The sequence below is a fragment of the Epinephelus moara genome, chromosome 15 (assembly GCF_006386435.1).
Source record: "Epinephelus moara isolate mb chromosome 15, YSFRI_EMoa_1.0, whole genome shotgun sequence".
Lineage (NCBI taxonomy): Eukaryota > Metazoa > Chordata > Actinopteri > Perciformes > Serranidae > Epinephelus > Epinephelus moara.
Window position 1 is genome coordinate 9,565,916 of NC_065520.1, and position 14,964 is coordinate 9,580,879.

The 14,964-nt window shown below is 40.6% G+C and overlaps 1 protein-coding gene across 4 annotated transcripts in view; it reads right to left on the minus strand.

The window, feature by feature from the left end:
• pspc1 (paraspeckle component 1) overlaps positions 1-14,964 on the minus strand; it is a 30,748-nt gene that overhangs the window by 13,103 nt on the left and 2,681 nt on the right. For 3 of the 4 annotated variants that reach the window (XR_007571153.1, XM_050063711.1, XM_050063710.1), the window contains exons 3-7: positions 14,036-14,187; positions 13,692-13,787; positions 13,318-13,514; positions 12,155-12,239; positions 11,942-12,047 (exon numbers count right to left, since the gene is read on the minus strand). Coding sequence is in view for 3 of the 4 variants with exons in the window: in XM_050063711.1 (XP_049919668.1) it covers positions 11,942-12,047; positions 12,155-12,239; positions 13,318-13,514; positions 13,692-13,787; positions 14,036-14,187 (636 nt within the window). In the remaining variant the exon portion in view is untranslated. Of the gene's footprint in view, positions 1-1,462; positions 1,521-11,941; positions 12,048-12,154; positions 12,240-13,317; positions 13,515-13,691; positions 13,788-14,035; positions 14,188-14,964 lie in introns of all 4 variants that reach the window. The other variant, XM_050063709.1, reaches the window with a different exon arrangement.

Sequence of the window (14,964 nt, forward strand, 5' to 3'; positions counted from 1 at the left end):
ACCAGCTTTCTTTTATCTTTGAGACCTGCTTTATTCCATACCGGTTTGCCTGAGCCAAGCCCCAGGCCTCCCCGGCCAAACTGAACATTACCTACAATAGATTAAAATAACATCAATACCAGCACTATCCAATCAGCAATTTTTTAGAGGCTATAAACTGTCGGATATTGACACTTAACATAGAACATATACATATACAAAATATGGCATGAGGTAAGAGTTTGATAAGGGTGCATTTCTGTCTACCATTTTCAATACAGTCACAAAACCTGAACGGAACAATGGAAATTAAAAAAAAATCTGAAATAACACAAGTTTTAATACTTGGTTGACATGTAAACACTAATGCAATGGCAACCGACTTAGCAAATAAATCATGTCGTAAAGTCAGGATGCAACTCAATGTCAACTGACACAAATTATTATATGACTCAAACAGAAATGCCATATTTCCATCATGTTTTTCACATTGTTTTAGATCGTCTGATGATTCAGGTTGTTGGTAAATATTACTGCAGACAAAACAGCAAAGATGAAAGTTATGAGGAAATTACCCACAGTTCCTATGTCACTGTTAAAACCAAATGCTGTCATTAACAGTTTAAAAGAGAATAACTGACCCCACTCCCAAAAACAAACATTTGAAGTAAAAACTGAATGCAACTGTAGTTTGTGCAACAACGAAAATACAAATGAAACACAGCAGTCTTGTTCATGTAGATGATGTGCAATCCTCGGTTACAATCTGTGTATGAAGAGCCATTGTGATTCCCCCACTATCTGCCCCACATTATAGACTCAAACCTCAGTCCCTGGCCCCTCATCCTGCACTCAGACAGTTTTGAAGTTTTTATTTCTGATCAAAGTCGACAGACATTTGTCCTAACTTCTTGTCTTTAATTATTTCCAGCCATAATTCACTTTAAAATTATAAAAAGTGCAAAATATGTGATGTGGCCTTTAGGCTTCTTTTTGAAAATGTACTTAAAGAATAACATTGAAGGCCACTGCAGCTAAAAAATATCGTGTGTAAATTCTTAGAATACAATTTGCACTTTTATCACTTGCTTCTGAAAAGAAAGTAATAAAGTATTATGCAATCTTATTTCAAATCTGCATACAAGTGAGGATGAGAGCTCAGGGACCAAATATTTCTCCAACTATAAAACCGCACCCCAACTTAAACAACCCCGTTCAGTGCACTGTATATTCTGTTAGTATGTACATTATGTTGTCATGTGGAGTATTATGGTTTTTGTCTCCTTTGTACTGCATCCCATGTGAGTCCATTTACACCAAAAGGGAGTCAAAACATACAGCACAAGTATTACTTTAGTCATTCAAAAAAAGGAGCCACTTGGGATGCAAGAAAAATAATGATAAATGAAATTAAGGCAGTCATAATTCACTCATCATCGTGACTTGTTCTGGTCAACCAGTCTTTACACAGTCATGCCCGTACCTCCCATATTAATGGCTCCACGAGGGCCCAGCTCACCCACTCTCATTTCCTGTTCTCTCTGGAAGAAGTGAAGAAGAGCCTTCAGAACAAAACTCTGCTAAAGTACAAATCTTCAGGGGATAGGCTATCTTACAACACTCACACAGTGTTCTACACAAAACTGATGACAGCCACACAAATTGCCCACGGCTCATGGGGACTTAATTATTACTCTTTATCACTGATGGAAAAGGTGAGCTTAAGGTTCAGCCTCAGTGCTTATTTGCTTCCATTTAAAATCTGGCAAGGCAGAAACATTTTTTATCTTCTTGCTAGTCTGGAGATTTACCGTTCACAGACAAGCTTATTGCAATCACAATGCAAATCTCATTTGCAAATTGAGGCTTTTAATCAAATCTGGAAATGTGCAAGCACATCTTAAAATAATAAGCCATAAAATGGGCTTCAGGCTTTTTGTTGTTTGATTTAAAAGCATTTATTCTGTCAGCCTCTAGACCAAATCCAAACTAAAAGTTATGTCAAAACTCTTTAGAACATTCACCAACATTCACACAGGGCCCTGACACACCAAGTCTAACTAGAAATTTGTAAGAACAAAGACCTTCTCTATGAGTTGCAGATAAACACATAGCAAAGACTGCAGCTAAACACCAGCATGCAAGTATATTCTTCACCGTTTTTGTCACTGTTATACTTGTTAAAAGGTTTTATTTTACTCTTGAATACATTAACTGTACCAACTAGCATTGTAACTTTTGTTTTGCATTGCTACTGTCAGCCCAAGGCCTTTGCTTCTAAGGGAATAAAAGGCAATGCAAAAATAAAAAAGATTAACTGCACTAAATCTGTATCAGAAGCAAACAACAGCTGACAATGGTTGAATATCGTTAATGGTGCCACACATAACGCAGCTGCTGAGTGGCGCCCATTAGTTTGGTGTTTCAGGGCCCAAACACAAAAAGTAGACGCTCCATCATCTGTTCATTCATATGTCATCTCACAAGAAGCACAACTTGGGATTCAATTCATTCACACAGAAACTAACACACAGTCCTTTCTCTCTGTTTCACACATACCAACACATACACAAGAAAATGAATACAATTCAACAATAACAGATTTCACTGACCTGGACTGAGTCTGCTTTAGGATTAAAGCTTTTAGTAAAAACAACCCAATTAAGCATCGAGACAAGGCTTAATCCAACTCAGTGAAAGCAGCTGGACATCAAGTTATAAACTTACTATACTAAGCACAAAAAATAAGGAAATTTGTGTTTGGTAGATTAATTCTTTGTTGTAACAATGCTTATACTGTTGAAAAGCCTGTTTATTTCCTTTTGTGGGATGAGCAGCAGAGCTGAGTATGTGGGTTGCACCCATGAAAAATTAACAAAATCTTGTCTGCAAATGCCAAACAGCCTTTTATTGCTGTTGACTCTTGTTTGGTGTTGTTTGGTGGATTGGACGATTGAAATCTGAAGAAACAAGACATATTGACAATTTAACAATTTACTCATTTAACAAACAGGAGCCTCAGTAGTGTGTCGAAGAACCATACACAGCCACAACAGCCTGGCACCTCCTCCTCATGCTGGTCACCAGCCTACACACTGGGGTGGGATGGCATCCCATTCTTGTGTTGGTTGTGTTGGTCACTCTGGCATGAACAACACGCCCAAGATGATCCCACAAGTGTTCAATGGGGTTGAGGTCAGGACTGCTGGCAGGCCATTCCATCCTTTCCACTCCCAAATTCTCGAGGTCCGCCCCACACCATCACACTGCCTCCACCAAAAGATGTTACTCTATCGGTGCAGCAATCAGCAAAGCATTCTCCTCTACACTTTGACTCTACGATCCAACTGCCGTAGGCAGAATCTGGACTCATTGCTGAACATAACATTCCTCCACATGTTCAGGTTCCAGTGCACGTGTTGCCGACACCAGCGCAGACGGGCCTGAGGGTGAAGGGCAGTCATGGCAGGCCTCCTAGCAGCCCTGTGAGACCCGAGATTGGCTGCATGCAGTCTGTTCCCAGTTGTCTGGGCAGAGAGCCGTCGGCCATATCGTCCTGCAAACCTTGACGGCAAATCTGTAGAAGACTGCCTACGGTTCCTAAGTGGTGACAGGATGAGGAAACTGTCTTCTTGGGGTGCCGTCTTCTTGGGAGGCCCACTTCGCGGCCTGTCTCTGACATCCCCCTTTATATGGAACTTGGCCTTCAGTTTGCAGATGGTACTAGGGCTCACTCCATATAATGCCGCAACTTGGTTTTGCAGAACACCAGCTTGAAGTTGCTCTATCGCACGGGCCCTATCCAGATCAGGCAAACATGGCATGCCTATTCTTGGAGCAGACACCAACTGACCACTGTAGCAGGGTCCATGCTCACAGGTGCTGATTGGCACCTGATTGTCAGCAGCTGGGGGTACCAGAAGCTCAAAACAAGAGTCAATTGTAACAGCAAAAAAAAGGTGTTTGGCATTGGCAGAGAAGATTTGGCAAATTTTTCATGGGCGCAACTCATATACACAGCTCTGCTGCTCATCCCACAAATGCATGTTCCTAACAAATGTGGCACCATTTAAAAGGGAAATAAACAGGCTTTCCAATGGTATAAGATTTATTGCCAAGAAGCATTGTTACAACAAATAAATAATCTACCAAACACAAATTTCCTTACTTTTTGTGCTTAGTTTAGATCTGGTCAACAAATGTTTTACTAATGTATACATTTTCACCATCTTATCACAGATTGAAGTGGTGAAATGCAGCTGTAGCCCATCTCTCCATTCTAAATGGCTTTTATGTTCTTTATTGTGAAGGTAGAATATATAGACATCAAGATCATATTATTATCACATTGCAGGGTATGCAAGTTTAATTTACTGCACCAACACTATACAGTTGCAGCAACAGTAGAATTGGTCCCACACATACAGAACTTCAGAAGAAATGGGAAAATATGTTAAATTACTGCAAATGCTGTGAAGCTCAACCTCAGTATACTTCATGTACTTACCTGTTAAATTCTAAATATGTTGCTATTACAATAAGAAAAGTGGTAATCTAAAAGTGATGCCTGAACTGCAGTTAATATAAGCCCTAGATGGCAGCAGATACCATTTATATTCTGGAAGTCATCACTCTTTCACAAAAATCCTCCTGGCAAACAATAATCACGAACTCGAATTATACTAGAAACAGCAGGTCAGCACTTTTATCTTAAGTAGTTATGAATAACATGAAGGAGTTCTATTCTTGTTGTCATATTCAAGTGATTTACCAAGACTTGTAAAATAGAACTTAAAATCAGGATAGCTAAGGAAGCTAATGTAGAGTTCATATTATTACTGTTCAGTAAATGAAGTGCATTAAGTGTAATTATTTACAAAGTTCTTCTGTATGACAGAACACACATGCCCCACTCAATTAAGAAAAATAATAAATACAAAGGTAACTTCTCATGTGCCCTACTTAAAACTATGTGTTTATTGGTAAGACTACTTGTTGGCTTTATTAGTCAACTGAGTGAAGACAGACTACTTTGGTTTACGCTGAGGATAGTAAGCCACTGTACTGGAGTCAGTACAAATTGAATGAGTGGTCCTTGATGCAAGTTCTAAGCGTGTGCATGTTTCATACATGTAAAGATGCAGACTCCAACAGGACCTCTAAACAGAGCAAAGGATTTGAAGAGAAAAGTTATAACATAGAAATCAACAACATAGCACACCAACAGACACTCATACAGATGATAAAGACTCGTAGAATTCACTCAAACTTTGCTTTTGATCAAATAAATCCCGTAAATTCTGCAGATTACGTGATGGCTTTCCATCACCAGAAATCTACTTTCTTACCTTATTGTTTCTTTGATATATTGCATAATTTCAATGTAAATGTCCCCTCAGGCCAGAGATATATTTGCTTTTTCACCACACATTCGCGTAGACAACCAGCTGTGTCAGAATGGTTCACATACTTACTGATGTAACCAGAGAATTCCACTAGGGGGCACTGTTAAAAGACTGTTAAAAGGATATTTTGCCGATTTTTAACCAGTTCTGTGTCACCGTGGTGTGAGGAGTGTGTGCTTGTGTTGCCCCTGTGCCAGCAGTGCTGGAAACATCCCACCTGTACCGTGAGCTAAAGTTTTAAATACTGTCTACTGAAGCCTTTATAAATAATTACAGTTTTAATACGTTAGGCATTTAGTTAAAAGGTGTAAGTTAACATCTTCTGAGACAGCTAAGCCTATCATTTGTGAGTACACATGGTCTGAGGCAGTTCTAAATGTGTTCGCATAGAAGGAGCAAATTCAGATTAGAAAACACTGAATCCCAGATTTCTACAAAAACGTTCGTACACATGTTTTAAGCACAGATTTGTGTGTATGCACTGTTTCTGAATAAGGCCCATTATGACAGTAGCCAGTATGGTTCTATCTTTCTACCAATACTGCCTCTACCGTTCATGTGCATACTGCATTTTCTGGATGCATTGCATTGATTTCTGACACGCACAACCAAAGCTCCAAACAGATGCAGGATACCTGAGGCAGCTGTCACAGGCAAACAAGCATGTGGTCAAACGAGATATATCTCTGGCCTAAGCTGACACTCCACAGCTCTCGCTCGAAAAATTGATTTTCCAGGAAACACTAGAAGAAGGTCGTAAATATTTTAAGTGTGACCGCAAAACTATACATTCTACACTCATCCACATAAATCAAGCCAAATCGATTTTGTTTCCTTATTCTATAAATATCTCTTGGACTTGCTGTTTGTATTCATATATCCAACCACGTTCCTGTCCTTTAAATAGCGTCCATTTCTAATCAAGATTAACATATAAAGTCAGCAATGCAAGAGAAGTATAGTGCCTGACTTTTGAGACAGAAATGAACACTCACTGAAGAAAACAATGATTCCTTGGACTTACAGGAAAGAACTACAGCAGGTGTACAGCTACATCAGAGCTTAAAAAGAAAAACAGATTATAGGACAAAGATGAAGAAACTGCACATTAGACTGTTGAGTCCAAAGCCATAAATCTATTTATGGCAGCTCATCACTGATCTTTGATTATGATCTTACATTTGTTTAACTTTTATTGGTTCAAAGGGTGGTAACAAAGGCAACACCTGTACAATATAATGTGAAGCAATACAATAGCCCTGCAACTACTGCTGCTGTTTTGAAACTTTCAGTGATACATTTCTCCCGACCTTTTGAGGGAAGATTGACTCAGGACCTAAATTCAACATCTTAAGCCTCAGAGACGTGACATTTGACATGGAGCTATTGTGATGAATTTCTTTACCTTGTGTCAGGCAGTGTGAAAATGGGATGATTGTAACAATAAAAACATTTCTAATAAAGAAACAGTGCAAGTGAAATAATATAATACCCATGCTGAGTGTGGGTGTTTGTCCTACTGGTGTGTAGTTTCACACAATGACATCAAAAAGATGGAAAATATTGTCTCTACAGACGTTACTGAAACCTGATATGACACTATGAGGAAATCAGAAATTCCTGCACAGTAACACAATTCAGCCAAGCTGCTGTTTAAAAGGTAGGAAATGCTACTGAATCAAAATTGAAGAAAGAGCATACCTAACCAAAACTGGGCTCTGGACCATGGTAAAACTTTTACGCATTTCTTCAAACATTCTTTTTTTGGCAGATTATTCTTGGTGGTACTACAGGTTAAAATTGGTTTTCCAAGATTTGCCTTGATGAAAAAAAAAATTATAGCCTCAAACTTAAAGAGGCAACAGACACAAACACATTTTTTTTCCTAAATATATCATTATGAAAATAATGTGGGTTGCACAGGGTAGTGGCCACAGTAAAATTAGACTATCAGCGTTTACATAGGTTACTTAGTGGCTTTGCAATCTTTGCAATAAGCTTCTGCCACCGGTGCCGAAATTTCACGGAAAAAAATCTGCTTTACGGCAGGAAACGCGTCATGTATTGCGAAATTGGTCGGTCAGCCAATCAAGGACTGGAGCTGGGTATGAGATAGTTGAGTCACGAGCACAATGGCAGACGGACAAAGTTTGGAGACAAGTGAAAAACGGCCTAGCAAAAGAAAACAAGCTCCTCTGCCTGAGGAGGCAAAGGAGAGCAAAAAGGAGAGTGATAAAAGAAGAGGAAAAACAAGAGTAAGCCTCAGTCAGGCGTTCAAGAGATGGAGGGAGCTCCGTGACCAAAGAGGCTTCAAAACCAATGTCCAGCTAGCTTTCTTTCTAATGGATGAGTAAGTAACACGGCTAAATGTTAGCTAGACGAGAGAGGACTGTACTGTACTGGCTGCTAGTTCATTCCTAGCTGGCCAGCATCGCAAATCGCCGCAACCAGGGACTGGGTAGCGAGTGTTGGTCAGCTGACATCCTCGCTGCCATTCTACGGCAGCCCTCGGACAGTGATACCCCCCCTCCCTTCCTTCTGTTCTCTTCTCACGGAGAGAGCCATCAACGGACATCGCCCAGCTAAGTTACGTTTCCCATTCAATTTGAGCTCCAACCGGCCGCATCGTTTCCATAAGGTACCATTTATTCTAGAATCGGGACTGTTTACATGTGCATATTGGTATAATTCCACTGTGTCTACTGTTGTTTGTACTGGTACTGTGCATTCTGGTATAATTATTTGCATCACTATTTGTTTTATCTTCAGATAAATCTGATAATTGTTGCTCGGTCTCTTTACTCATTTATTTAGTAGAGTGTCCATACACCTTCTCATTCTACATATACAGAGAGGTATACTGGTGGCTTTACAGCCTACATTTTATTTAATTTAGAGAGTCTAATAGAGTCATATTATTGATTATGCTCTGATCCCCACGGTCAATTTGGTCGTTGCGACAGTGCGACGCAACACCACTGACACTAGGTGGCGCCAAACAAAAAAAAAAAAAATCGGTTGCCTCTTTAAAACTGCTGGAAAAATATAAAACTTTGCAGCTGCTGTAATGTTAACCTGGAGAAGAAAGAGTTAAAATAAGAACACTATACAAGCTGTTGACATCCATTTCACACTATGGTACACGTATACTATGATAATTTTGGTATTCTATGGCAAACATGTTTAACCCGTTGAACTCTGCAATAGAAATGGTCTGTCAGTGCCTACATTGGTATTTTTGCTTCTTGAGATGTCCGTACAACCGAAGCAAAAGGTTTATAAGTCAATAAACTAGAATAATTGATAAAAGTATTGAAAATGTCATAAAAAATACAAAAATTGGATATGTTTTTCCATCAGATTTTACAAAATTAATACAAAAAAAAAAAATTCCAAATGATTTTAGACATAGAGACACAAGGAAAATATTTCTTAACACTCCATAAATTATTTATAATATGTACATTATTTAGTTTTGAGATATGCTCATTTTTATGAACAGAGTAAAATAGCATTGTGATAAATGTATCATTCATTCCTTGATGCTAGCGTGCGTAGCGTAGCACAATGATGCCAGTACGAGCTAACACAGGATTATGCAAACAACAATCTCCTGCAGCTATTATAGGAAAATTCCTGGGGAAATTGTGGTGAAATGTGTTTGCGCCACATATAAGATAAGGTATCATAAGGTAATGTCGGGAAAAACAGAAGCCTTAGCTTTCTGCTACAAGAAGAATGAGTGCTCTAGCTATTATGGATTTTATGTCAGATTGAACAACGACCTCCCGTTGCCATTATGGGGAAATTCTGGCGTAATTACTGCAAAATATCACATTTGCACGGCATATAAAGTCAGGTTACATAAGGTCATGATTCGATGACAGGGAGGATAGAAGCTAGGGCTGGGCGATAAATCGATTTTATCGATTAATTCGAAAATTATAGTTTAGGTTGATTTGTTTTAATGAAAATCGAGTTTCTCTTTAACATCCGCCACCGACGCTCCCCGCTGGGCTCCCGTAGTTCAGAGTGGGCTCACCCTTCCCCCCTGCGTGCTTGATACACAAACATCATGGCAGCAAGCGGGGAAGAACTCGTTCCCAAGAAAGGGAACGAGGGCAATATAATGGTGGGAACGGGGCAATATAATGGTGGGGGAAATACTGCCGTATGATGAGAAAAGGGCCCGGTGGAAAGCGATCACGGATGCAGTCGCGATGTATCTTGCAAGAGATATGGCGCCATATTTATCGTGGAAAAGCCAGGGTTTATTCACATGCTGAAAGTTTTGGAGCCCAGGTACGTGCTACCAGGCCGCAAATATTTTTCTGAAAATTGACTTTAAGTAGAGGGGGAAAATCGATTTAAATCATGAATCGGATTTATTGTGAAAAAATCTGAGATTTTTTTTTAGGCCATATCGCCCAGCCCTAATAGAAGCCTTAGCTTCTTGCACCAAAAAGAATGAATACTCTAGCTATGATGGTTTTTATCTTAGATGTATTTAAACAGGATGCAAAATACAATCTCCTGCAGCCGTCCGCTAGAGGTACGTTTTAAAGGGGTTAAAATACTACATTATGTATTTCTACTTTCAGTGTGTGCTTAGGTGGTGCTAAAAGTAGGGAGAAAGGTTATGTATGCATTTGTAGAATCATAACTTGTTAACCCAACAACTTTTGTTTAACTGTTTGATTGATTTGAAGTCTTGATAACAGGTGTGTGCACACTACTATAATATGTAAAGTGTAAAAGGACTGGAACTGGACAAGCTTCAGTGTAGTACTTATATCAGGGAATATGCAGGAATCCTGAGGTTAATTTCAATACCTTTTTTCAATGGCACGGGATTCGAGTGTGGAAAAAAAAAAAATCAAATATTCTGCCTTTTTTTTTCCAGTTTTTTGGGGGACCTTGAACGCAACACTAATCATGCTGTCTGTTTACGGTTGTTTTTTTCCCCTTTAGCCATACGTAAACTCAAAGAACGAGAAGCAATGTCTGTTAGGCATACAAGATTTCATGTACCAGTTCCAGTTTGTGTTTTTAATTGATTGATTGTTTTTGGTTGGTTATTAAAAAAGAAAACATCTCCGACAAGGAAATAGAAAGCCCGACGTGCAATGAATGGAGACCTATTATCCGGCTTGAACACAGACAACTAAATTCTTTCAACAATGTGACTCAAAATAATGATAAAATAGATTTTACTGATGTAAAATAATATGCTAATGGTGACATTTTCCACCGGTCCGCAGCGCTGAGTCTGGTGTCAGTGACACACGCTGCTCTGAGTCGCGCATCTGTCTGCTTGCACTGCAGTGCGCGCAGAGGGTTTTAAATTTTAGTGTTAAATCAAAAGTTAAACACTACTTATCAGCAACCAGAAGTGTTTTTAGTTTGTGAATATTTTTATCTTAATTCTAGGGTTGCAAGAAACTACCCTTTCGCCATAATTTTTAAGTTATTAACTTTTTTTTTCGTTCAGCCCCCACCCCGAGTGGCAGTCCGAGTGTGTCTACCTTAGGGCTGTCAACGAATATTCTAAATTAGAATTTAAATTCGAATTTGAAAAAAAAATGGACCTTCGAATGTGAAAATTGATATTCGATTGTGGAGGGGGAAAAAACACCATGGCAGCTGTCCTCTTTGCGAGTGTGCGTTGGCCTAGGCCGCTGCACTGAACGCACTGCATAGGTCACACCGCCCGCAGAAGTGCTGCGAAGCGCAGCGCACCGAAAGTCTCACGCGAGCCGGAGCACTTCCGTTCACATCAGACGCGCATTTCTCCACGCTGGTCGACAAGCGGTTCCCAGCTGTTGTCACCCGGCTTGACACATTCGCTCGCGGCTTGCGCAGAAAATAGACCAGACGCCGAAACGATCGCTGCAGGGCGCGAGCCGGCCACGGAGCTGTGCGGCGCAGCGCAGACGGTGTGGATGACACAATCGGTTAACATGGGTGCCGAAAGGAAACTGGCTGCGCTTAAAGGCTATTCGCAGCGCTTCCGCGGGCGGTGTGGCCTGACGGGTCAGAGAGGGGGGGCAAGAGAGAGAGGTCCGCGGTCATTTATAACGTAATGTTATAATTGTTTGATGTCTTTTAATGTGTAGGTATGTAAATGTTTTCAAAGACGTTTATATTGAAATAAATATACCTACAAGTAGTTATGTTTCCTTGTATTAATACAAGTATGTTTCCTTGCATTAGTTTGCCCTCTTGTGGACATAATGCGAAAAAAAAATTTGAATGGTTCGAACCTATGAGTTATTTATAGAAGGAATATTCAAACGTCATTTTTGAGCAATTTTGACAGCCCTAGTCCACCTACACATCCTTGTTTGTAATAGTCTCGAGGAGGAAAATAAATTATACATTCATGGATACTTTTTGTCAAAGCTTGAATGCCAAGAAAATGTAATACTTCATAAAATCGCGATTAAGACTTTTTAATACTTTTTAAGGGCCTTAAGTTTCCAACATTTGATTTATCAACTTTTAATACTTTTTAAGGCCCCGCGGACACCCTGTATATGCATTCCAGTTTTACTCACATTGTCCAGGTAGTTTGGTTTGAAGCCTTCTGGGTGGCGTCTCAGGTCCTCCTGTTCCCTGTGTCTCATCATCTCCTCCTCTCTTCTCCTCCTCTCCTCTTCATGCCTACATCGGGGGGGGGGTTTAAGAGGGAAATGAGGCAAAAATAAAAATACAAATCTCAACAGCTTTCTCACTATGCCCTGAGGCATTGCTCAAAAATGGACACACACCTCATCTCTATTTGCTTTCGTCTTTGCAGCTCCTGGTTGCGGAGTTCTTCCAGCCTCCTCAGCTCCTCCTGACGTCTCATTAGATCTGAAAGAAGACCATATAAGTAAGAGACTGGCAGAGGAATGGATATACATACATGCAAACAATCACATTTTGTGGATAAAAGGCAACATCCATGACTTACAGCTGTATTGCTTTTAACTCACACCAAATTTTCACATTTATTAAAATCAGTTCAGGTCGTATAATCCATTCCCCCTATAACACTATCAACTGTAGTCAATCCATCATCACAAGATATAGAGCGTCTGACTATAGCTGACATTAATCACTTAAAAAATGCAATCAAATGTTGGGGCAGTGTGGGCCATGTGGAGACTGCAAGACGGATGGTGTGTTTTTGTTAATGTATCTGGTGTGGTGTTCGTGGAGCTTTTTTTTTTTTTACTGCGGTAACGAAAAATCCATACTGTTACGGCCCTAGGCACCACACTCTACACTGATAATGTACAAAACATCCATAACGACTTTCAGCAACATTATGACAGTCAGTCTGTAAAATCCTATGTTAACCTACAGTCGTTATCAGTCTTAACACCACAGGCAGCTAAGGTGCAGCCACTGAAAAACCTCAATGAATTATTATTATTCAGACTTCCCATCTGAGCAAATGTGACAGATACCAAGTACACTAAAGCCCCATTTCCACCAAACAGTAAGACACGGTACAGTTTAGTTCAGTACACTTTTTTTCTGTTTCCACTGTGAAAAGTTGTGGATGGTACCAATGGAACCGTTCCTTACCATGCCCATTTTTGGTCACCCTCTTTTGGGGTACCTAGCACACAGATCTGGTACTAAAAGGTGGAGCTGTGAAAATTGCAGTCCATTGATTGGTCACTAAATATCCCATCAAGAGGGACTCTCACTGCAGCCTGTTTTATTTTGCCCTGAAAATGTCGGCGTGCAGCCTCATTCTGTGGACGATAGACGAGGTGCAGACACACAGTGAGTGGCAACAACGCCGCCCACTGTTAACAGTGGAAACGCCAGGGTCAAGGTACCATGTCTGAAGGGTTACTTTTGGTTACAACGGTACCATACCAAAAGTGTTTGGTGGCTTTAAGTTCAGAATACAAAAAAGTAGCCCCACAGTCCCTACCTTGTCTCATTAACATGAGCTGATGTTCATGTTTAGCCGACTCCAGCTCAGCCTCCAGTTTCTCTTTGGCCTCTTTAATGTTCTTGTCCACCTGTTCTCTTTGCTGTTTCTCCATCTCATGGAGAGCTTTCCAGCGAGATGAGTATTCAAACTCAAATGTCCCCGGCTGAGCGAAACGTGGCTTGTGCTCTCTTTCTCTGGCAAAGAAGATGAATACAAAAATAAACTACAACTCCAGTGGTTTACAAACAGACACCTCAAATTAAAAGAGACAGAATATATGTATATATATATATATATATATATATAATATAAACAATAATCTATACATGCCTTTGCACTCTAAGATGACTACATATTACCTCTTTACTTACTTATAGTACTTTGGAGTCTTCTGTAGCAATTTTTCAGGCTGTCCATCCTCATCATCAAAGTGCTCAGAGGGCTCCACAATGGCTGGACAAGGTGTACTAAAGGAAGGAAGGACAACACTAAATTAAACGCCTTGTGATGTTACAAGACAGCAATAGTCAGTAATGTGTTAGAAAAAGACTAAATGACTCTTTTTGTACAAACTTAAGATTTCAACTGATTCAGGATGAGCAGATACAGAAAGAACCTTCATTTTGCAACTAACAAATACAGAATCAAACACTCGTGCCCCTTGCAAGTTCTGTGTGTTCAGCCCTCCAAACTACTTCGACCCCTGACTCCTTACGTGGTCAGCAGCAGTGCTCCCTCTGTGCAGCGCTCCAGGGCTTTACGTGCAGATGCTTTGTTTGCAAACTCCACAAGGCCTCTCCCAGTAGAACGACCACGGTCATCTGTCACAACAATAGCCCGTTCCACTGGCCCAAACTGAGAAAACGCCTGATGGTAGAGGATGTTTTTTTTTTAGATTAAATGTCGTAAAACAGAAATCATTTAATTAAAAATGACAAACATCCCAATCCTGTTGAACTTTTGAGATTTGAAATATATACTATGCAGGATAGTTGGTTACTGTCTTAAACACACTTGCCACTGAAAGTGAAGGCAAAAGCCAATCACAGATTCACTCTCTTTTGGCGTATTTAACCTATATTTGCGGGGGGGTTTTCGGTCTGTGTCTCTTGTATGTCTGCTGCTTACAGTCTGGCACCTGGTCACTACCTTCTAGGGTTGGGTCGGTTCTCGGTAATACCAATTCGGTTTGGTACTCTGTCTTGGACCGGGGTTTTTTTTTTTTTTTTTTTTTGGAGACCGACCGGACCGCATACGTCAGGCCCAAACATACTCGGGCGGAACGTACGCAGAGCGGATTCCGCGGAGGTCCGTCTGGACTAAAAGCGGACATCCGCAAGCCCTGTGCGTGCAAAGCTCAGATTTTACGACCATGCGGACTCCGCTCCGCACACCAGTGTCACACAAAAGACTGCTCTGCATGTATTTTTCACGGACATTTTTACAGGAAACTACAACGCAGAAGTGCGCTCGACTATGGAAGCCTGAGTGACTGCGGACATTCCTCGCGGAGTCCGCTCCGCTTATAGTACGCCCGAGTCTGTGAGCACCTGTGTCTGCCTCTTCGCCAAGCGCACAGCGAGCAGGAGAGAAGGGGGTGGGGGTGGGGGTGGGGCGGGGACTGAGCTAGGGGGTGCGAGTGCG